We start from the raw sequence: 25608 nt of genomic DNA, 5'->3' as shown, positions 1-25608 counted from the left end.
TGCTCAATAAAACCTTAATATGTGATTACAGCTAAGGATAATCATGGGCTGATTAAAATGACATACCTTTTCTGGGGGAACAGCATACAGTTCTGGAATGAGGCGTATGCCATTCTGTCCTCTTATAAGAACCTCTTCCAGGGCCTCTCTATATTCTTCAATCTGTAAGAACAAGAGATAGCAAAGAGAAACAGAGCTTGAATTTCTGCACAGTCAGCCATCCGCTGCGAGTTTCCCTCCGAACCACTTACAATCCTGATTTGGAAATAAAATCAGCGTCGCTGGGTCAAAATCCTGGAATTTATTCCCAATGGCACTTCTAGAACTTGGAAAACCCACTAACATACAAAGTGGGTACAGTGTCGGAATTCAAGGGGTGTTGTTTATGACAGAGATGAAGAGGAATTTCATCTCTCCACAGCAACAATCCATCTGGACTGCACAGCTGCTCACACACACCTTCCACATCTCAGTCTTAAACGGTCGATCCCCACATCCTCAGACTGGCTCCTGGTTCGAGACTCCCCAACCAGGGGCAACATCCTCCCATCGTCACACACTGCAATCAGATCTTTTCTCATCCTTTGAAATACACGCCTAGTCAAACCAATTTCTCTTCACAGGACAGTCCTTTCAACCCCATTATCAGCCTAGTGAACTTCAGCTGTACTCCCTCTATGACAAGGGCAACATTTCTTTAGTAGAGAGACCAGAACTGCATACAATTCTCCAGGAGCGGTCTCAGCAAAACCCTGTAAAGTTGCTGGAAGATATTCATTCTTACATCTACCTGTAATGAAGGCCACTCTACCACTGGCTTTCCTATTTGCTTGCTGCACCTGCCTGTCTACTTTCATTGACTGGTGTATTATGACACCCAGATCCCTTTGTACATCCACATTTCCCAATACATCACCATTTAAACAATACCCTGCCTTTCTATTTTTTACACCAAAGTACATAACTTCACATTTATCCACATTGTACTACGTCTTCTCTGTGCCTACTCATTCACTCAACTTGTCAAAGTCACTATGAAAGCCTCCTTGCATCCTTCACACAATGCACAATCCCACTCAGTTCTGTCCTATCAGCAAACTTGGAAACGCTGCATTTAGTTCGCTCATCCAGGTCATTAACATATACCATGGAGCCCACGAGTAGCCCACTAGTTACCACAATGAGAAAGACACAATTATTCCCACACATTGTTTCCAGTTTGCCACATTTTCCATGCCAATACAGTACCCATTTTGCCCGCTAGTCCATTTGAATGGATGCACTCTTGTCTCTTCTGAAATAGTGCGTCAACAAACTGGGGAACAGACACATTAATGCAAGAAAACCAGAAATTGTTGGAAAAAGAAACTCAGCAGGTCTGGTTGCATCTGTGGAGAGAAATCAGAGTTAATGTTTCGAGTCCAGTGACCCTTTATCAAAGCAGCTAGGAAAAGATGGTACATATGCTGAAGACAGGAGGTAGGGATTTTGGAAAACGAGTGAGTGGATAGGTGAAGACAGGGTCCAGAGAGAGAGAGCAAGTTAGGCAGACAAGGAAAATAAAATGGTGAGCTGTGAAGATGATGGTAATATGGACCATTAGCAGGTGAAAGTGGTTTGGCTGTGCTTAAAGCAGCCCATATATTGACAAGGGCTGGGATGTGGGGGTTGGGGTAAAGACGTGAAAGGAGACATTAAGACCCTAAAATTACTGAACTCGATATCGAGTCCAGAAGGCTGGAGATACCCCAAGCATAAAATGAAATGCCATTCTTCCAGCTTGCACCGAACTTCACTGGAGCACTGCAACATGCCAAAGACAGGGATGTTGGGCAGGGAACATTATGGCGCATTGAAGGGACCGGCAACCAGAAGCTCATTTTTACATACAGAATGTCGGTGTTCGGCAAAGCCCAGTGTGCGTTTTGTCTCACCAATGCAGAGGAGACCACATTATGATGAGCAGCCAATACAGTAAAACAGGTTAAAATTCTGTACAGTTCCAGAGCCAGACCCAACAAAACACATCTACTGTCCCACCCAGGGCGTTCTCTCTGTTGGAATATACAATGGGAAGGTGGGAGGTATACTGGGAAAGCTGGAAGCACTATGGGGAGTTAATCCTTTACATCCCTGCTTGAGAGCTGACTCTGAGACATAGATTGTAACAATTGCAGAAACGATAACCCAGATAATTACTGAAGTGAAATTTAGAGCAATTGAGAGTTACAGAGTTAAACCACGTGTACAAGCAAAAGAACAGGCAAATCCAGAATTTAAAAAGATGAATTTCATAGTCCTACACCTCTAATGTATGATTAGCATTAGAATATGTGGCACAGATAAGCATAATATCATTTTGAGGACAAATATGATAACAAAGGTGAAGTTTTTCATCATTTATATAAATGATTTGGACGTGAACATAGTGGGTATAGTTAGTAAGTTTGCAAATGACACCAAAATTGGACAGCAAAGAAGGTTCCCTCAGAGTATAAAGGGATCTTGATCAGATGGACCAATGGGCTGAGGAGTAACAGATGGAGTTTAATTTAGATAAATATGAGGTGCTATATTTTGGAAAGGCATATTGGAACAGGACTTATACACTTAATGGTAAGGTCCTGGGGAGTGTTGCTGAACAAAGAGACCTTGGAGTGTAGGTTCATAGTTCCTTGAAAGTGGAGTCGCAGGTAGGTAGGATGGTGAAGGCGGCATTTGGTATGCTTTCCTTTGTTGGTCAGGGCATTGAGTACAGGAGTTGGGAGGTCATGTTGCGCTGTACAGGAGATTGGTCAGGCCACTGAAAACGTGTGCAATTCTGGTCTCCATCCTACAGGAAGGATGTTGTGAAACGTGAAAAGATTCAGAAACGATTTACAAGGATGTTATTATTAATGACTTGGATGAGGGGATTGAAGGATAGGTCAGCAAGTTTGCAGACGACACCAAGGTTGGAGGTGTCGTTGACAGTAAAGAGAGCTGTTGTAGGCTGCAGCGGGACATTGACAGGATGCAGAGATGGGCTAAGAGGTGGCAGATGGAGTTCAACCTGGATAAATGCGAGGTGATGCATCTTGGAAGATCGAATTTGAAAGCTGAGTACAGGATTAAGGATAGGAATCTTGGCAGCGTGGAGGAACAGAGGGATCTTGGTGTGCAGGTACATAGATCCCTTAAAATGGCCACCCAAGTGGACAGGGTTTTTAAGAAAGCATATGGTGTTTTGGCTTTCATTAACAGGTGGATTGAGTTTAAGAGTCATGAGATCTTGTTGCAGCTCTATAAAGCTTTGGTTAGACCGCACTTGGAATACTGCGTCCAGTTCTGGTCGCCCTATTATAGGAAAGATGTGGATGCTTTGGAGAGGGTTCAGAGGAAGTTTACCAGGATGCTGCCTGGACTGGAGGGCTTATGTTATGAGGAGAGGGTGACTGAGCTCGGACTTTTTTCATTGGAGAAAAGGGAGGAGGAGAGGGGACCTAATTGAGCTATACAAGATAATAAGAGGCATAGATAGAGTCGATAGAGACTATTTCCCAGGGCAGAAATGACTAACACAAGGGATCATCGTTTTAAGCTGGTTGGAGGAAAGTATAGAGGGGATGTCAGAGGCAGGTTCTTTACACAGAGAGTTGAGAGAGCATGGAATGTGTTGCCAGCAGCAGTTGTGGAAGCAAGGTCATTGGGGACATTGAAGAGACTCCTGGACATGCATATGGTCATAGAAATTTGAGGGTGCATACATGAGGATCAGTGGTCGGCACAACATCGTGGGCTGAAGGACCTGTTCTATGTTGCCACGGTTGAAGGGTTTGAGCTATAGAGAGAGGCTGAATAGGCTGGGGCTATTGTCCTTGGAGTGTCGGAGGCTGAGGGGTGATCTTATAGGGGTTCATAAAATCATGAAGGGTATGGATAAGGTAAATAGGCAAGATCTTTTCCCTGGGGTGGGGGAGTCCAGTACTAAAGTAGGAGTGGCATGGTGACTCAGTGATTGGCACTGCTGCCTCACAGCACCAGGGTTCGATTCCAGCTTCGGGCAACTACCTGTGTGAAATGTACACGTTCTCCCTGTGTCTGTGTGGGCTTCTTCCCAGTGCTCCAGTTTCCTCCTACAATCCAAGGATGTGCAGGTCAGGTGAATTGGCCATGCTAAATTGCTCATGGTGTCCAGGGATGTGTCGGATAGATGCATTAGTTGGGATAATGTAGACCAATAGAATAGGGGAATGCGTTTGGGTGGGTTATTCTTCGGAGGGTCAGTGTGGATTTGTTGGGCTGAAGAGCCTGTTTTCACACTGTAGGGATTCTAAGATTCTATGATAAAGTGCATAGGTTTAGGTGAAAAGGGAAAGATATAAAAGGGACCTGAGGGGCAACATTTTCACACAGATGGTGGTGCGTGTATGGAATAGAGGCTGGTACAATTACAACATTTAAAAGGCATCTGGATGAGTTTATGAAAGGTTTAGAGGGATGTTGGCCAAATGTTGGAAAATGCGAGTAGACTAATTTAGGACATCTGGTCAGCATGGACAAGTTGGACCAAAGAATCTCTTCTGTACTTCTCACAGAGTTATAGAGTCCTCCAGCATGGAGACACGCCCATTGGTACAAACTGGTTCCTGCCAACCACAATGTCCATCCATACCTTACCCCATTTCCCTGCACTTGGCCTACATCCATCTGACCTTTCCTATTCATGTATTTGTCCAAATGCCTTTTAAATGTTGTTAATGTACAAGCCTCAACCACTTCCGCTGGCAGCTCATTCCATATGCATATCACCTTCTGTGTAAACAAAGTTGCCCCTCAGCTTACTTTTTATTCTTTCCCCTCTAACCTTAAACTGATGCCCTCTCATCCTCAATTCCCCCTGAAAAAAGACTGAGTGCATTCACCCTATCCATGCCTCTCATGATCTTATACACCTCTATAAGATGCCCTCTCCGTCTCTTACACTCTAAAGAAAGAAGTCCTAGCTTGTCCAAGCTCTCCCTATAACTCAGGCCCTTGAGTGCTGGCAACATCCTTGTAGATTTCATCTGCACTCTCGCCAATTTAATAACATCCTTCCCATAGCAAGGTGACCAAAACTGAACACAATACTCCAAGTGCAGCCTCACCAACGTCCTGTATAACTGCAACATAACTTCCCAACTTCAATACTCAATGCCCTGACTGATGAAGGCCAGTGTGCCAAAAATCTTCTTCACTGCCCTGTCTACCTGTGACTCCACTTTCAGAGAACCATGCACCTCAATTCCAAGTTTCCTCTGTTCCACTACACTCCTTAAGGCCCTACCATTCACCATGAAACTCCTACCTTGATTTGACTTTCCAAAATGCAAGACCTCACACTTGTCTGTATTAAACTCCGTTTGCCATTTCTCAGCCCACTTCCCCAGCTGATCAAGGTCCTGCTGCAATTTCTGATAACTTTCCTCACAGTCCTCAATACCGCCTATTTTAGTGTCATCTACAAACTTACTAATTATGGCTTGTACGTTCTCATCCAAATCACTAATACAGATAATAAACAGTAATGGACCCATTACCGACCCCTGAGGCACTCCACTACTCCCAGGCCTCCAGTCCAACAAGCATCCTTCCACTATTACCCTCTGCTTCCTACCATCAAGCCAATTGTGTAAAATAATTTGCTAGTTCTCCTCGGATTCAATGCAATGTAACCTTCCGGAGCAGCCTACCATGTGGAACCTTATCAAAGGCCTTACAGAAATCCAGAAAGACTACCTCTACCACCCTACCCTCGTCAACCTTCCTGGTCACTTCATCCAAGAACTCTAACAAATTAGTGAGGCATGATCTTCCATGCACAAAGCCATGCTGACTACTCCTAATCAAACCCTGAGTTTCCAAGTGCATGAATATCTTATCTCAGAATCTTCTCAAGTAACTTACACAGATGTTAGGCTTACTGGTCCACAGTTCCCAGATTTTTCTTTGCAGCCTTTCTTGAATAATAGCACAACATTCACTACCCTCCAATCTTCCGGGACCTCACCCGTGGTTAATAATGATGCAAAATATCAGCCAGGACCCCTGCAATTTCTTCTCCAGCCTTTTGCAGTGTTCTTGGATATATCTGGTCAGGACTAGGATATTTATCCACCTTCAAACATTATAATAAGTCCAACACCTCCTCTGCTGTGGAATGGACTGTCCCCAAGATAAACCATTAACATCCCAAGTCTTTATGTCTTTCTCCACAGTAAACAGAGGAGAAACAGTCACTGAGGACTTTGCCCATCTCTATGAGTCTATGACTGTATATGGCATATGAGGTATGATGTAACGTTTTGTACTGGTGCTAAGCAAGGATGTGATGTATACAGAGGTAGATGACTACTCAATGACCAGAACTTTGCCTTTCATAAAACCGATGTCTTACCTGCACCTTATCTTCTTTAAAAACCCCATCGATGAGGAGATAGGTCCAGAACACTGGCCATTCACATTCAATGTTCTCAAACAACTGTAGTTCGGCAGAGTCATAATGTAATCTGCTGGGGTCCTGAAGGTAAATACAGAGCTTTAACAAAAATTCTGCTTCATTTGTCAATGTCATCATTTTCAAAGCATTGAGAAAATTTGAGGAGACACAAAGAATGGGAAGGTTTCATAAGAATACATTTTTATATCAAAAATACTAAAATTAAGCTCAGTCTACTATTTTTCATGTAAGAGTGTTAAAGACTTGAGCAACACAGTGAAGGCATTAGCAAGGAACATCTGCAGAGCAAGACAGTATGAAGCACATTGAACCAAAAGATTTTCACACAACACATAACCATTCGAGGGCACAGTTTCTGTACTCAGTTAAAATATATGATAATCACCACATATTAACCGTTGAACAGATAGGAATATAACACTACGTTCAGTGTTAATGATTGCAACTAATTATACATGATGTTTGATAATTCACTTACTGAACAATCAGCTGGCGATTAATTCACCAATACCTACCTCTCTCGGAGTTTTGTAACCATCTCTCAGAAACCGACAACAACCATATCGCCCCTATATAACAGAAAGAAACCGTTTGGGTAAATAGCTGGATGACACAATGTTGACCAGAGTCCCTGTCATGCACTCATGTATTTTCTTGACTGTTGTTGGAGCTGCATTTATTCAGTCAAGAGAGTATTCCATCACAATCCTGACTTATGCCTTGTAGATGGCAGACAGGTTTTGGAGAGTCAGGAGGTGAGTTACTCACCTCAGGATTCCTAGCCTCTGACCTGCTCTTGTACCCATTGTGTTTACATGGTGAGTCAAGTGGAGTTTTTGGTCAATGGTAACCCCCAGGATGTTGACAGTGAAGGATTCAGTAATGGTAACACCTTTGATTATTAAAAGGGATATGGTTAGGAACATCGGAATATTGGAGGAGGAGAAGCCATTCAACTCCTGCTCCAGCATTTGAGATCTAGTCCATTGTATTCACTGCTCACGGTACAGTCTCCTTTACATTGGAGAGACAAACACAGCGTGGGTGAGCACTCTGCAGTACATCTTCCCCTCTGTCTGTGGGAATGGTTCTTACCTTCCGGTTATTTTACCATTTCAATAATCTATCTTGCTCTCACACTAACATTCCTGTACTGGGACTGCTGCAATGTTCCAGTGAAGGACAACATAAGCTGGAGGAACAAGACCTCATTTTCCACTCAGACACTTTACAATGTCCAATGTGGAATCTCAAGTTGTACAACTCCAGAGTCTCCATCTCTGGTCTCCATTTCGTTTACAACTCCTCTCCCACCAAGTGTCTTGATGGCGTGGGTTAGCTCTCAGCAGGACAGACCCGTTTTCTACTATTCACAGCTATCATAAACATCCATTTTGCATCTCTATCCCTCCTTTGCCATCATTAACACTCCTTTTGTCTTCTGCTTGTAATACTCTCACCATTTGTTCCATTCACCGCTTTCCCTTTGTCAACAGCATAAGAAAACATTAATTTCCTGCTCCCTTCAGTTCCGATTATCCATAATCTACTGTTTACTAATCTCCTATATTGGACTTTGATAAAAGCCTTCTGAAAAGCCACATATACTATATCCACAGGCTCCTCCTTATTGATTCTGTTCACAATGTCCTCAAAATGTCTCTGTCAGGCTTGTTAAATAGGATTTGGATTCATAATTCCATGATGACACTGTCTGATCACACAACTATTTTCTAAATATCCAGTTATAATACATTGCAGCATTTTCCCTATTACTAACCTCAGGCTAACAGATCTATAATTCCCTGTTTTCTCTCTCTCTCCTTTCTGAAACAGTGGGATTATATTTGCAACCTCCCAGTCTGCAGACACCATTGCAGAGTATATAGATGTTTGAAAGATGATCACCAATAAATCCACTCTCTCATAGTCATCTCTTCAAACACACGAGGCTGAAAGTCAAAACCTCCTGGCAATTTGTCAATTTCAGTCACATTATTTTCCCCAAAAATCTGTTTGACTAATACGAAATTTCTTCCAGTTCCACACTCTTAAATGACCCTTGGATCTTATTAATTTCAGGGAGTTGTCTCGTGTTCTCCTCACTGAAGACAAACACCAACTATTTATTAAAGTTCTCTGCCCTTTCCATATTTCCTATTATAAACTGTCCTGTCTCTGTCTGTGCCGAACCCACATTACCAACCTTCCCCTACTTCACAACCATTGGAGCATTCCCAATCACTTGCATGTCTCTTGATATTTTACTGACATTTTCAATTTCTTTGCCCTCCTTGAGCAAACTCTAACATTTTTCCAATCTGCAGGGTCACAATTTTTTTTTGACAACTCTATAAGCCTCCCCTTTCGATCTAATATTATCTTTACCTTCTGTTGTTAGCCATGCTTTTCCAGCTTGGGACTTTTGCTTTTAAGGAATCTATCTTTTTTTTCCAAACCTCAGATTAAATTCTACCCATTCTTTAAATATTAACCATACATACTGTCAAACCTTTTAATATATTTTTACAGTCTCCCACAGCCAACGTTCAATAATTATCCTTGCTCAGATCCAAGATTCTCGATTGAGATTTAATTTTCAGCTTAAACTACATGCTTTTCAAAGAAAACAAGAAATTAACTTGTTGGGGATGGTCATTTGTGTGGTGTGAATGTTACTTGCCATTTGTCAGCTTGTCTGGATACTGTCTAGATCATCTTGTACTTGAACATGGACTGATTCAGTGTCTGAGGAGTCGTTAATGGTGCTGAATGTTGTGTAATCATCTGACCCTATGATGGAGGGAAGGTCATTGATGAAGCAGCTGAAGATGGTTGGGGCTAGGCCACTAGCCTGAGGGACTCCTGCAGAGATGTCCTGGAGCTGAGATTATTGACCTCCAACACCATCTTCCAATGTGTCAGGAATGACTTCATCCAGTTGAGTTTGCCCCCTGCTACCACTGAATAGAGTTTTGCCAGGGCTCCTTAATGCCACACTCCGTTGAATGCTGCCTTGATGTCAAGGGCCGTCAATCTCACTTCCCCTCTGGAATTCAGCTCTTTTGTCCATGTTTGAACCGAGGCTGTAATGAGATCAGAACTAGTGGCCCTGGTGGAACCCAAACTGGGCATCACTGAGCAGCTTGTTGCTGTGCAGGTGCTGCTTGATAGCACTGTTGATGGCCCCTTCCATCACTTTACTGATGATCACGGATGGACTGATGGGGCTGTAGTTGGCTGGGTTGGATTTGTCTTTTTTTTTTGTGTATAGAACATACTTGTGCAATTATCCACACTGTCGGATTGGTACCAGTGTTGTAGCTACACTGGAAGAGCTTGGCAAGAGGAGCGGCAAGTTCTGGAACACAAGTCTTCAGTACTATTACCAGAACGTTGTCAGGGCCCAGAGACTAAACAGCATCCAATGCCTCCAACAATTTCCTGCTATCATGTAGAGTGAATCTAATTGGCTGTGGACTGGTCTCTGTGATGTTGGAGACCACTGGGCGAGGCCAAGATAGATCATCCAGTCCTCATTTCTGGCTGAAGGTTGCTGCAAATGCTTCATCTTTATCTTTTGCCCTGATGTGCTGGGCTCCTCCATCATTGAGGATGGGGATATTTGTGGAGCCTCCTCCTCCAGTGAGTTGTTTAACTGAGCACCACCATTCACAACAGGATGTGGCAGGACTGCAGAGCTTAGATCTGATCTGTTGGTTGCGGGATCACTTAGCTCTGTCTATCACTTGCTGTGTATGCCATTTGGCACGTGAGTAATCCTGTTTGGTAGCTTCACCAGGTCAACACCTCATTTTTAGGGATGGCTGGTGCTGCTCCTGGCGTGCCCTACTGCACTATCCATTGAACCTGGAGTGTAACATAACCAACCACACTCCTAACCAATAACTAATAAATGTATGCGGATTCCTAACTCTCTCTCTCTGCTCACCCTCAGCTCCCAGCTTCTCACTACCAAAACTTTCTCCCAAAGGGATAAGCTCACACACTGAGCTCCATCTGCCACAATACTCCTCACTTAAATTGACCAATTAATGTCCCTTTGTGACTTTCTCCTCCTTATCATGCTCACACACACACACTCACACACACACTCTCACACACACACTCTCACACACACTCTCACACACACTCTCACACACACTCTCACACACACACACCCACCCACACCCACCCACACACACCCACACACACCCACACACACACCCACACACACACCCACACACACACCCACACACACACCCACACACACACCCACACACACACCCACACACACACACACCCACACACACCCACACACACACCCACACACACACCCACACAGTTAACTGTGACAAATGTCATCATCGATTATATTAAGGGTTAAGAATATGGTGTTCAGTCTCCATTTTGTTATGCCTGTGTGTGATGACATATGATGTGTGAACTTTGGACCCAGCTGAGAAGCTTTTAGAAGCAAGAAAATAATGAGGTTAATATGGAGATGCAGGTCAGGAATGCTTTATTCAATCACCTCGGGACCAACTGCATTTCAGATGAAGGACATTTTCAGTTTTGGATCGAGGTCTGTTCCATTCAAGTCCTTTGTTTGGCCTGAATGGACCTGAATAGTCATGTAGACTCCCCGGGTTCAGGCCCTTTGGGAAAAAAAAGCTTTAATTTTAGATCCACTGCTCGGGTCAAGTGAATTTTCTTTTTCCCCAAAAGGCCTGAGTTCAGCATGTCTACATTTGGGTTTGCTTTCTGAAAGACCTTCGGCTTTGGTTTTTGGATATGTCTTAAAAAACAAAACTGATGAGTTTTGTTTTTCATAACATAAGTGAGGAGAAAGCCTACCTGCAGGCTGCCAATACCCATCCTCTTGTGATTAACCAACTGTTGAGAGAGAGACAGAGAGAGAGAGAGACAGAGAGAGAGAGAGACAGAGAGAGAGAGAGACAGAGAGAGAGAGAGAGACAGAGAGAGAGAGAGACAGAGAGAGAGAGAGAGACAGACAGAGAGAGAGACAGACAGAGAGAGAGACAGACAGAGAGAGAGACAGACAGAGAGAGAGACAGACAGAGAGAGAGACAGACAGAGAGAGAGACAGACAGAGAGAGACAGACAGAGAGACAGAGACACAGAGACAGAGACACAGAGACAGACACAGAGACAGACACAGAGACAGACACAGAGACAGACACAGAGAGAAAGAGAGCACTCGAGAGAATTGGATGAGGCTGAGAATCTCCGTCGGGACACACAATCCAGCTCAGCAACAGATGCCAAGCAAGTATTTCCATGTGACTAGTGGAAGCTCAGCAATACCTATACTTGGACCAGGAGGTCACACCATTTGGGGCATATTATAGAACCTTCCCACCCTGATTAAAATCTCTTTCAACCTCTCCCAGAAGATACAAAAGCTCAAAACACACATACCAACAGATTTAGGAACAACTTCTCTCCCGCTGTTATTAGACACCTGAACTGACCTCTCGAATTTTAAACCTAATGTTGATCTCGCTGTTTGTGCACCTTCTCTGCTGCTGTAACATTATACACCTTGCTCAGTTCCATTACCCTAATGCACATTGTGTGAGGTATAATCTGCCTGTACTGCACACAAAATAAAATGCTTCACTAGGAAGCTTTGGCCATAATAAATCAAATCTAAATCAGAATGAGCAGGAGGAAGAGCCTACTGGAGTAAAAGGCACAGCAAAACAAAACCATCAGCTAGGTTAAGTCTGTTGGATTTCAATTTATTCTGAAGCCCAGTTGCTTGTCTCCTTAGTCCTGGCTCTTCCACAGATTTAAGTAATTCTGGTCCATCAAAGCCAGGCTATAACAAATAATCACACTCATCCAGTATTCTCATCACTGGGATTAAATAATTTTCCTTATTGTCAGCTCCTACATTCTCACTAAATCTCAATTCCAAGGCAACAGATTGACTGCAATTCGATGCACTTTTCATTAATAGTCTCATATATGCAACCTTATTAAATATCTTCTGGATGTCCACACAGACTATGTCCCTAGATAGTCCATTATCTACCACGCCACTTACTGTTTACTGAAAAAGCTGCAGATAAACGCCTAGTGTATTCAGTAACAGGAAAACATAGAAAACAGGTGCAGGGGAGACTATTCGGCCCTTTGAACCTGCTCCACCATTCAGTATGATCACAGCTGATGATCAATTTCATTACCCCACTCCTGCTTTCTCTCCATACTCCCTGGTCCCTTTAGCACAAGGACTATGTCCCCCTCCCTCTTGAATAGATCTCAGGAATTCAGTGGTTAGCATTGCTGCCTCACAGCGCCAGGGACCCTGGTTTGATTCCCACCTCAGGCGATTGTCTGTATGGAGTTTACACATTCTTCCTGTGTCTGTCTGGGTTTCCTCCGGGTGCTCCAGTTTCTTCCCACAGTCTGAAGATGTGCAGGTTAGGTGGGTTGGCCAAGCCAAATTGCCCATAGTGTTAGGTGCATTAGTACATGGGAAAATACAGGGTAGGGGAATGGGCCTGGGTGGGTTACTCTTCCGAGGGTTGGTGTAAACTTGTTGGGCCGAAGGACCTGTTTCCATACTGTAGGGAATCTAATCTGAACTGGCCCCAATAGCTTTCTGTGGGAGAGAATTCCACAGGTTCACAACTCTCTGAGCAAAGAAATCCTTCCTCATCTTCATCCTGAATGGCTTACCCTTTATCCCCTTTTTCTTACACTGTGACCCCTTGTTCTGGACTTCCCCAACATTGGGAACATTCTTCCAACATCCAGCCTGTCCAGTCCCATCAGGATTTTATACGTTTCTATGAGGAAACTCCTGCCCGCCTCATTCTTCAGTTGTAAAGCCGACTTACTACACCGGACAGTTGACTTTTAAATAAAAAACAAACTTACCTGCAATTTTGTAATGATTTCATTCTTTGTGATATTTACAAGATCAATATCATCCACAGCAAAAGCCGGGTAGGAAATAATTGAGAGAAGTCCGGCATCAATCTCTTTGGATGTTGAAGCTCTAGGTAACATAGAAAGAAGAATGGACTGAAATAAAAAGAGAACAGTCAATTAAACAAGAACCACTCGCTTGGAATCTTGACTGATCAATAAAATGGCAGTGCTGCGATCAAATCACTCAGTCTCATCATTCTCTCTCTCTCTCACATTTACCTGGCAAAGCTGGACCTCATCAGGAAGAACATGAATCACCGACTTGGGACCTCCACGTGCACCAAACAAATCCAGCTCATCAATTGCCTCCAGAGCCGCCTGCACCAATTGGGAATAAACTTGTTTACAACCAAAGCTCATACAGCCTGCACCCAAAGCATTGCTCATTGAACAACAGTGACCAAAAGCACGGTTTCACAATTCACGGATCCGTTTCAGCACGGCACAGTTGGAACACCCTGCAGTGGCGTTTCTTAGCACTCTCTCAAATAGAAATGCCCCTCTGAGAGTTATTGGCAGGGTTTGTTACCATTAATACAAACAGGAGAACACAGGAAAAGGTGCAGCGTACCAGAAACCACAGGGACTGCTCCTTACATTTTAAAGCTTAACAGAACATGGCACGGTAGCTCAGTGGTTAGCACTGCTGCCTCACAGCACCAGGGTCCTGGGTTCGATTCCCGCCTGTCTGTGTGGAGTTTGCACATTCTCCCTGTGTCTGCGTGGGTTTCCTCTGGGTGCTTGGGTTTCCTCCCACAATCCAAAGATGTGCAGGTCAGGTAAATTAGCCGTGCTAAATTGCCCGCAGTGTTAGGTGCGCTAGTCAGGGGTAAATATAGGGTAGGGGAATGGGTTTCTCTTCAGAGGGGCGGTGTGGACTTGTTAGGCCGAAGGGCCTGTTTCCACACTGTAGAGAAGCTAATCTAAACACAGACATAGAAAAAAGAAACCTCTCAACTTTGGATGTGAATGGACAACAACAACAACAAGGACTTTATTATTATGGGGGTCAAATGGCAGGCAAAGAGATGAACTGTTCCTGGAGGGAAGCAGCAATCTGAAGAACACACAGAGGAATTGTATTGGTCACTATCTCCCGCAATCACAGTCTGAAGTATAGAGGGTGGCCTTTCAACTCGTCACATCCGGGGGGGGGGGGGGGGGGGCTCAGTGGTTAGCACTGCTGCCTCACAGTGCCAGGGATCAATTCCACCCTCAGGCGATTGTCTGTGTGGAGTGTGCATGTTCTACCTGTGTCTACATGGGTTTCATCTGGGTGCTCTAGTTTCCTCCCACAGTGCAGAGATGTGCACGTTAGCTGGATTGGTCATGCTAAACTGTCCATAGTGTCCAGGGGTGTGTAGGCTAGGTGGACATGGGAATTACAGGGATAGGGTAGGGGGTTGGGGTTGGGTCTGGGTGGGACACTCTCTGGAGGGTCAGTGTGGACTCGATGAGCTGAATGGCCTCCTCCCATGCTTTTGGGCTCTCCAAATGAGCATCTCGCTCACTCAGTGTCACCATCCCCAACTTCTCTCTGTAACCCTGCACATTCAGATCCTGAAGCTGCCTTGCCCACACTCACAGGTACCATGCTCACTGCACCAGCAAGAGGTTTCTCCTCATGTTGCCATAGATTCTTGGTCTCGATCCATCCACCCAATGGGTTCAATGCAGCAATATGAAGGGGTGTCTATCTAACAGCAGCTAAACCAGTCAGGCTTTATAACTGTGCCATCTCAGTGCCCTGGCAACTTCTCAGGAGAGTACTGCATTCTGAACCAGGAAATTCCTGAAACATCATTATCCCAGCCAAGGGTAAAGCAGGTGTTTGCCCAAGTCCAACAGGGGACTGGCTGAAGCATGCACATCAGTTTGTAGGAACTACCATTACAGCCTCAGGGAGATGGTGGTGTAGTGGTTACGTCATGGCACTGAAGACCCAGAGCTTCTGTTCCAATTTCACCACTGCCAGTGGTAGAATTCAGATCTGAGTGATTAAATCTGGAATTGAAAGTTATTCGCAGGATAGTGACAATGGCAAAGATCATTGATTGTTGTAAGAACCATCTGAAATCACAGAATCCCTACAGTGTGGAAACAGGCCTTTCGACCCAATAAATCCACACCAACCCTCTGAACAGTAACCCACCCAGACCCATTCCCCTATCCTATTACTCTTTATTTACCCCTGACTAATGCACCTAACCTACACATCCCTGATCACTATGGGCAATTTAGCTTGGCCAACCCACCTAGCCTGCACATCTTTGGACTGTGGGAGGAAACTGGAGCACCCGGAGGAAACCCACGCAGACACAGAGAGAATGTGCAAACTCCACACAGACAGTGACCCGAGGCTGGAAATCGAACGCGGGTCCCTGGTGCTGTGAAGCAGCAGTGCCAGCCACTGTGCTGCCCACAACCACGGAGCCATTGTGCCACCCACATCTGGTTCACTAATGCCCTTTAGGAAAGGACATTTAGCCTGTAGGTGCTGGCATTCCATGGTAAAGACCCACACCACCAGACTTGCTCCTGGAGTCAATCTAGCCCGCACTCTGCTAGGACAAATGGTTCAGCTCCAATTACTGGACATTTCTAGTTGGTAGATCCCCAGTGTACAAAGTGTTGCATCATTGCTATGTCTGAAAGTTTACCAATGCATCATTCCTCACTGACTGAGGTGACCTTTTACAGTGGAGACCTTGTGTTTAGGGGTGAGCTAACCAGTCCTCCTCCTGCTGGCATCCTGAGGTGGGAGTCTGACCGGTGGCAATAACTCAAGGTGGTGATGGACAAGTGGGCTTCTCAACCTGGTGCTTGTCCATCCAGCCGCTCTTTCATTGTTCTTTTCCTTCCTCTCTTTTTTTTCCCCCCGAAGAGTTTAAAGTGGTTTTCTTTTAAGAAAAGAAAACTTACCTTGGATCAGCTGAGGGCTGGAGCAGGTTGGAGACATGGAGTGAAACGGGGATGGTTGTTGGACTGGGGACTGTTGTGGGCAGTCAGTAGCTAGTGAGGCCAGTCAGACCATGTGTGGAATCTCTTTGTGCTGACTTACTGCCATGTCATGTTTCTCTGTAATCTGTTTATCTGACTGTAACGTTTACCCTTTTAACTTTATCTCTTATTTTCTAACTTATACTATGTAGCACTGTAAGATAATGTAACAGTTTTTCCTTTGTTTCTCTAAGATCTCTACCTCGGTACTTTATACTTAGGATTATGCCGTGAGGGGCAACATTGTAAACTTCAACAATCGAGTACACATGACCACAAACCTCATACTAATTGTAATTCTATTCACATCACTCTGGGCACTGAGCTGGATCAGATGCTAAAGTCCTGTGTGTTGGCCTGTCTCATAACAACTTCCCTTTACTCAGGAGGGCTGAAGCCTGACATCCACGAGGAACTGAGTCCGGCGCTGAGCAGTGAACTATAGCAACAAACAATGTTAGGAACATGAAGGGCACACACAACCCTTCAAGACTGCTCTGCTACTCGATATGACTGTGGCCTCAGCCCCATATGCCCCTCTGCCTTAGCAAAGGTTGGCCAAGGTTCAACCCTGACCCCAGGGTGTTCACAGCAAATGTCCATCATAGTGGCACATGACACTTTCTTCAAAGAGAGTCTTCGCAATGAGCTCAGCTGAACAGCTGGTGTTCTAAGAGGAGATGCAACATGAGTCTCGGTCGTATAAGATCACTATAAATAAGAGGCTTCATGACAGGTATCACGATGGTGTCACATCCTTCCATCACATCAGAAACCAAAAGAGACACAGTAAATGTATGCCCTCAGCAGCTGGCGAGATTCAGGAAAGCTGTCAACCTGACAAAGCTCTTATCGTATTACACACCGTGACACGTGCTGACATGTGACGACAAGTATGCTGACACGCCTACTCATTTGGCAACGGTGGAGGCGAGGACCAATAAATACATCAATATGATTTGATTAGATTACTTACAGTGTGGAAACAGGCCCTTCGGCCCAACAAGTCCACACTGACCTGCAACCACCCAGACCCATTCCACTACATTTATCCCTTCACCTAACACCATGGGCAATTTAGCATGGCCAATTCACCTAACCTGCACATTTTTGGACTGTGGGAGGAAACCGGAGCACCTGGAGGAAACCCATGCAGACAGGGGGAGAATGTGCAAACTCCACACCGCCTGAGGCGGGAATTGAACCCGGGTCTCTGACGCTGTGAGGCAGCAGTGCTAACCACTGTATCACCGTGCCGCCCAATAAATACATCGATATGGGGGTCACATTTTGTCAAGTAAATGCTCATTTCTCATGTCACTGCCAAAGGAGAATGAACTTTGAACATAAGAATGTGAAGCCAGTTACACACATTTGAAGACAATTATTGCAAATGCTCATGACAGTTCAACACAACGCCAGACAGAAAACATTTCAGGTTGTTGTAGATTTCCAACTGATGTCAGTAATGCAAGACCACTTCCTCTCCCATAGATAGACACATCATAGCGGACAAAATGGCAATGAAACTTGGTGCTCCCGTTCAACTTAAATATTTCAGTTTGAAAAGAAATCAATACACGTCTTAATTACCTTGGCCATGCCGACAGAGCTTGCGTTCAGCTCTGCTATTCCCTGGTTTGTTTTATCACCACGTTCCCACATGCCATAGTCCTACAGTCAAAAAAAAAAGAGACCAGAAACGTCAGCTTTCAGCCAGATTCATACCCACACTCCCCCAAAGCCCCCCGACTGACCCCACACCCACACTCTTTCCCCTCCCCCCCTGACTGACCCCACACTCACACTTCCCCCCCCGACTGACCCCACACCGACACTCTCCCCATGACTGACCCCACACCCCCTCCACTCCCCTCCTGACTGACCTCACACCGACCCTCTCCCCACGACTGACCCCACACCCCCTCCACTCCCCTCCCGACTGACCCCACACCGACACTCACCCCCGACTGACCCCAAGCCAACACTCGCCCCCGATTGACCCCACACTCACACACACTCCCCTCCCCGACTGACCCCATGCCCACACTCTCCACACCGACTGACTCCACCCCCGCACTCCACCCAAATGACCCCGCACCCCAGCCCGACCCACACCGACTGACTCCACCCCCACACTCCACCCCGAATGACCCCGCACCCACACTCCTCCCCCACCGAATGACCCCGCACCCCAGCCCGACAGACCCCAAATGACCCCGCACCGCACCCCAGCCCGACAGACCCCAAATGACCCCGCACCCACACTCCTCCCCCCCGAATGACCCCGCACCCACAGTCCTCCCCCCCCCCGAATGACCCCGCACCCACACTCCTCCCCCCCCGAATGACCCCGCACCAACACTCCTCCCCCCCCCGAATGACCCCGCACCAACACTCCTCCCCCCCGAATGACCCCGCACCAACACTCCTTCCCCCCCGAATGACCCCGCACCAACACTCCTCCCCCCCCCGAATGACCCCGCACCAACACTCCTCCCCCCCGAATGACCCCGCACCCACACTCCTCCCCCCCCGAATGACCCCGCACCAACACTCCTCCCCCCCCCGAATGACCCCGCACCAACACTCCTCCCCCCCGAATGACCCCGCACCAACACTCCTCCCCCCCCGAATGACCCCGCACCAACACTCCTCCCCCCCGAATGACCCCGCACCAACACTCCTCCCCCCCGAATGACCCCGCACCCACACTCCTCCCCCCCGCCGAATGACCCCGCACCCACATTCCTCCACCCCCGAATGAACCCACACGCACACTCCCCCCGCACCCCCCCGAATGACCCCACACCCACACTCCCACCCACCGAATGACCCCACACCCACATTCGCCTCCCCCTGCTTGACCCCACACACCCCCAAATGACCCCACACCCACACTCCTCCCAAATGACCCCACACCCACGCTTGCCTCCTCCCACATGACCCCTCACCCACACTCCCCCCCATCGAATGACCCCACACACCCCCAAATGACCCCACTCCCTCGCCTCCCCCCGCTTGACCCCACACCCACGCTCCCAGAATGACCCCACACCCACACTCCCCCACCCCCCCCCCCAGAATGACCCCACACCCACACTCCCCTACCCCCCCCCAGAATGACCCCACACCCACACTCCCCTACCCCCCCCAGAATGACCCCACACCCAAACTCCCCCACCCCCCCCCCAGAATGACCCCACACCCACACTCCCACACCCCCTCAGAATGACCCCACACCCACACTCCCACCCACCAAATGACCCCACACCCACATTCGCCTCCCCCTGCTTGACCCCACACCCCCGCAAATGACCCCACACCCACACTCCTCCCAAATGACCCCACACCCACGCTTGCCTCCTCCCACATGACCACCCACCCACACTCCCCCCCACCGAATGACCCCACACACCCCCAAATGACCCCACTCCCTCGCCTCCCCCCGCTTGACCCCACACCCACGCTACCAGAATGACCCCACACCCACACTCCCCCACCCCCCCTGAATGACCCCACACCCTCCCCCCAGACTGACCCCATACCCACACTCTCCACACCGACTGACTCCACCCCCGCACTCCACCCCAAATGACCCCGCACCCCAGCCCGACCCACACCGACTGACTCCACCCCCACACTCCACCCCGAATGACCCCGCACCCACACTCCTCCCCCACCAAATGACCCCGCACCCCAGCCCGACAGACCCCAAATGACCCCGCACCGCACCCCAGCCCGACAGACCCCGAATGACCCCGCACCGCACCCCGACAGACCCCAAATGACCCCGCACCCACACTCCTCCACCCCCCGAATGACCCCGCACCCACACTCCTCCCCCCCGCCGAATGACCCCGCACCCACACTCCTTCTCTCCCCCCCACCTCCGAATGACCCCACACCCACACTCCCCCCGCCCCCCCCCGAATGACCCCACACCCACATTCGCCTCCCCCCGCTTGACCCCACACCCACGCTCCCAGAATGACCCCACACCCCCCCACCCCCCCCCCCAGAATGACCACCCCCCCCCACACTCCCCCACCTCTCCCCCTCCCCCCTCCAGAATGGCCCCACCCCCCCACCCCACCCCCAGAACGACCCCACACCCACACTCCTCCCAAATGACCCCACACCCACGCTTGCCTCCTCCCACATGACCACCCACCCACACTCCCCCCCCCCCCCCAACGAATGACCCCACACTCCCTCGCCTCCCCCCGCTTGACCCCACACCTACGCTCCCAGAATGACCCCACACCCACACTCCCCCACCCCACCCCCCGAATGACCCCACACATACACTCCCCCACCCCCCCCGAATAACCCCACACCCACACACCCCACCCCCCCAGAATGACCCCACCCCCTCCAGAATGACCCCCCCCACCCCACCCCCAGAATGACCCCACACCCACACTCCCCCACCCCCCCAGAATGACCCCACCCCCACACTCCCCCACCCCCCCCCAGAATGACCCCACCCCCACACTCCCCCACCCCCCCCCAGAATGACCCCACCCCCACACTCCCCCACCCCCCCCCCAGAATGACCCCCCCCCCACACTCCCCCACCCCCCCCCACAGAATGACCACACCCCCCACACTCCCCCACCCCCCCCCAGAATGACCACCCCCCCAACACTCCCTCACCCCCCCCACACTCCCCCACCCCCCCCAGAATGACCACCCCCCCAACACTCCCTCACCCCCCCCACACTCCCTCACCCCCCCCACACTCCCCCACCCCCCCCCCAGAATGACCACCCCCCCCACACTCCCCCACCTCCCCCCCCCGAATGACCCCACACCCACACTCCTCCCAAATGACCCCACACCCACGCTTGCCTCCTCCCACACTCCCCCCCACCCACACTCCCCCCCACCGAATGACCCCACACACCCCCAAATGACCCCACTCCCTCGCCTCCCCCCGCTTGACCCCACACCTACGCTCCCAGAATGACCCCACCCCCACACTCCCCCACCCCACCCCCCGAATGACCCCACACAAACACTCCCCCACCCCACCCCCACACTCCCCCACCCCACCCCCCGAATGACCCCACACCCACACTCCCCCACCCCACCCCCCGAATGACCCCACCCCCACACTCCCCCACCCCACCCCCCGAATGACCCCACACCCACACTCCCCCACCCCACCCCCCGAATGACCCCACACCCACACTCCCCCACCCCACTCCCCGAATGAACCCACACCCACACTCCCCCACCCCCCCCGAATGACCCCACACCCACACTCCCCCCCTCCCCGAATGACCCCACACCCACACTCCCCCCCTCCCCGAATGACCCCACACCCACACTCCCCCACCCCCCCCGAATGACCCCACACCCACACTCCCCCCCTCCCCGAATGACCCCACCCCCACACTCCCCCCCCCTCCCCGAATGACCCCACCCCCACACTCCCCCCCCCTCCCCGAATGACCCCACCCCCACACTCCCCCACCCCCCCCAGAATGACCCCACCCCCACACTCCCCCACCACCCCCAGAATGATCCCACCCCCACACTCCCCCACCCCCCCCAGAATGTCCACCCCCCCCAGAATGACCCCCCCCACAGAATGACCACCCCCCCACACTCCCCCACCCCCCCCCAGAATGACCACGCCCCCACACTCCCCCACACTCCCCCACCCCACCTCCACACTCCCCCACCCCCCCCAGAATGACCCCACCCCCACACTCCCCCACCCCCCCCGAATGACCCCACCCCCACACTCCCCCACCCCCCCTAGAATGACCCCACCCCCACACTCCCCAGAATGACCCCACCCCCACACTCCCCCACCCCCCCCAGAATGACCCCACCCCCACACTCCCCCACCCCCACACTCCGCCACCCCCCCCAGAATGACCACCCCCCCACACTCCCCCACCCCCCCCAGAATGACCACACACCCCCACACTCCCCCACCCCCCCCCCACACTCCCCCACCCCCCCCCCAGAATGACCACCCCCCCCAGAATGACCAACCCCCCTCCACACTCCCCCACCCCCCCAGAATGACCCCACACCCACACTCCCCCCCCCCCCAGAATGACCCCACACCCACACTCCCCCCCCCCCCCCAGAATGACCCCACACCCACCCTCCCCCCCCCCAGAATGACCCCACACCCACACTCCCCCCCCCAGAATGACCCCACACCCACACTCCCCCCCCCCCAGAATGACCCCACACCCACACTCCCCCCCCCCCCCCAGAATGACCCCACACCCACACTCGCCCCCCCCCAGAATGACCCCACACCCACACTCGCCCCCCCCCCAGAATGACCCCACACCCACACTCGCCCCCCCCCCCAGAATGACCCCACACCCACACTCGCCCCCCCCCAGAATGACCCCACACCCACACTCGCCCCCCCCCAGAATGACCCCACACCCACACTCCCCCCCCCCCCCCAGAATGACCCCACACCCACACTACCCCCCCCCCCAGAATGACCCCACACCCACACTCCCCCCCCAGAATGACCCCACACCCACACTCCCCCCCCCCCCCCCCAGAATGACCCCACACCCACACTCCCCCCCCCCCCCCAGAATGACCCCACACCCACACTCCCCCCCCCCCCCCCCCAGAATGACCCCACACCCACACTCCCCCACTTTGGAACATTCTTCATCATGAAATCATAGAATCCCTTACAGTGTGAAAACAGGTCACTTGACCCATTGAGTCCTCATCAACCCTCCAAAGCGTAACCCTCTCAGACCCACACCCCTTCCTAATCCCCGGAACCCTGTATTTCCCATGGCCAGTCCACCTAATCTGCACATAGAATCATCGAGTCTTTTGGTATATTGCGTGCAATTCGGAAGGATGTTGTGAAACTTGAAAGGGTTCAGAAAAGATTTACATTACATTACATTACAGTGTGGAAACAGGCCCTTCGGCCCAACAAGTCCACACCGACCCGCCGAAGCGCAACCCACCCATACCCCTACATTTACCCCTTACCTAACACTACGGGCAATTTAGCATGGCCAATTCACCTGACCTGCACATCTTTGGACTGTGGGTGGAAACCGGAGCACCCGGAGGAAACCCACGCAGACACGGGGAGAACGTGCAAACTCCACACAGTCAGTCGCCTGAGGCGGGAACTGAACCCGGGTCTCTGGCGCTGTGAGGCAGCAGTGCTAACCACTGTGCCACCGTGCCGCCCACAAAGATGTTGGAGGGTTTGAGCTATAGGGAGAGGTCAAACAGGCTGGGGCTGTTTTCCCTGGAGTGTCGGAGGCTGAGGGGGTGACCTTAGAGGTTTATAAAATCATGAGGGACATGGATAGAGTAAACAAACAAGATCTTTTCCCTGGGGTTGGTGAGTCCAGAACTAGAGGTGGGGGGGTAAGATTTAAAAGGGACTGAAGGGGCAACTTTTTCACGCAGAGAGTGGTGTGCATATGGCATGAGCTGCCAGAGGGAGTGGTGGAGGCTGGTACAATTCTAACATTTAAAAGGCATCTGGATGGGTATATGACTAGGAAGGGGTTAGAGGATATGGGCCAAGTGCTGGCAAATGGCACTAGATTAATTTAGGATATCTGGTCGGCATGGACGTGTTGAACCGAATGGTCTGTTTCCATGCTGTACACCTCTATGATTCGGACTGTGGGAGGAAACCCGAGCACTCTGAGGAAACCCATGCAGACACGGGGAGAATGTGCAAACTCCACACAGACAGTTGGCCGAGGCGGGAATCGAACCTGGGTCCCTGCTGCTGTGAGGCAGGGACCTGAGCTACGGTGCCATCAAAGGCTGATGGAAACAGAGGCTTTGAACTTTATAAGGCAGAGCTTGACTAAGGTTCTTGACAAGCAAGGGTGTGAAAGGTAATTTGGAATTACCTTGGCCACTCCCATGGAACTCGTAGTAGTCAAATCCACCGTGATCTTCCAGAATGGCAGAGCAGGCTCAAGGGGCCTGTACAGGTTCACATGATCACTGGCAATGTGGGAGCTGGAAGCAGTTCAATCTGTAGTGCTTCTTCCACCCAGTGACAATCAGGGGAGGTGGCCAGGGAAGTTTAACACGGTCAGACCCAATTGAGACGTTAGCAGGGACAGGAAAATGAGCGGCGAGGGATGTGGAACTGCTCGGGCTGGCAACGAGCTGCATTCTGAGCGAGGGAGAGAGTTAGCATACAATAGAATACAGTAACAGAGCCTTCCCCTGACTTGCGCTCTCTTTGAGATTACTAAGTCTTGCCAATACAGTATCTGGCCCCATGTTGGCAGAGTGCAGTATAAAAGCCATTGTATTTACACAGGAATGAATGGCCCTTCAATCTCTCTGACCAGCTCCAACATTCAAATCATAACTTGGCAGACCCAGCTTGCAAGGAAAGCCGTCATAACAGACATCACTTTGCCTGGACAGGGATACGGGTGGACATCATTTCTGAGACAAGTAATTTTGGGGGAGAATTTACGCCATAGGGAGAGTATTTTAAATACAATATGTACTTTTGAAACAGTTGCACAATTAAGCCAATCATAAATCACAGCTTTAAAGTGCTGTTTGCATGGTGATAGTGTCCCTACCTCTAAACTGGGAGTCCCAGCAACACTACAGCTTTGTTGTAACATCTTGGAACAGATTGATTAAAATCTCAATGGCAGTTTTAGCCCTGTGTGTTTTCACAAAAGAGCCACAGGCCATTCAGTGGCCATGTTAGCCCATGAGAGAGCTGTTCCAATGATACCATTCCCAGGGAAGAAAATCTGCCGTCCTCAACTAGTCTGGCCTACCTCTAACTGAAGACCAAGCAATACTCCCCACTTGCCTGGATGGGTGCAGCTCCAACACCACCCAGGACAAAGCAGCCAACTTGATTGGCCCCACCTCCACAAGCATCCATTCCCTCCAGCACCGATGCTCAATAGCATCTATAAGATGCACTGTAGAAACACACTAAAGCTCCTCAGACAGCACCTTCCAAACCCATGACCATTTGTATCTAGAAGGGCAAGGGCAGCAGATATGTGGAAACACCACCACCTGCAAATTCCTCTCCAAGCCACTCACCATCCTGACTGGGAAATATTTTGCTGCTCCTTCACTGTCACTGGGCTAAAATCCTGGAATTCCCTCCCTAAGGGCATGGACTGCAGCAG

At 49.8% G+C, this 25608-nt stretch overlaps 1 protein-coding gene across 6 annotated transcripts in view; it reads right to left on the bottom strand.

Annotated features, from left to right (window-relative positions):
- The window catches only part of LOC140486142 (phosphorylase b kinase regulatory subunit alpha, liver isoform-like), a 115735-nt gene that overhangs the window by 71513 nt on the left and 18614 nt on the right, over nt 1-25608 (bottom strand). For all 6 annotated transcript variants that reach the window (XM_072584818.1, XM_072584817.1, XM_072584819.1 and 3 more), the window contains exons 7-12: nt 18041-18121; nt 13667-13765; nt 13394-13540; nt 6997-7050; nt 6419-6541; nt 67-162 (exon numbers count right to left, since the gene is read on the bottom strand). In XM_072584818.1, the coding sequence (XP_072440919.1) occupies nt 67-162; nt 6419-6541; nt 6997-7050; nt 13394-13540; nt 13667-13765; nt 18041-18121 (600 nt within the window). The remainder of the gene's footprint in view (nt 1-66; nt 163-6418; nt 6542-6996; nt 7051-13393; nt 13541-13666; nt 13766-18040; nt 18122-25608) is intronic.

The sequence above is a fragment of the Chiloscyllium punctatum genome, chromosome 15 (genome assembly GCF_047496795.1).
Source record: "Chiloscyllium punctatum isolate Juve2018m chromosome 15, sChiPun1.3, whole genome shotgun sequence".
Taxonomy (NCBI): Eukaryota; Metazoa; Chordata; class Chondrichthyes; order Orectolobiformes; family Hemiscylliidae; genus Chiloscyllium; species Chiloscyllium punctatum.
The sequence above is the reverse complement of the archived record's forward strand: the minus strand, read 5'-3'. Positions and strand labels throughout refer to the sequence as shown.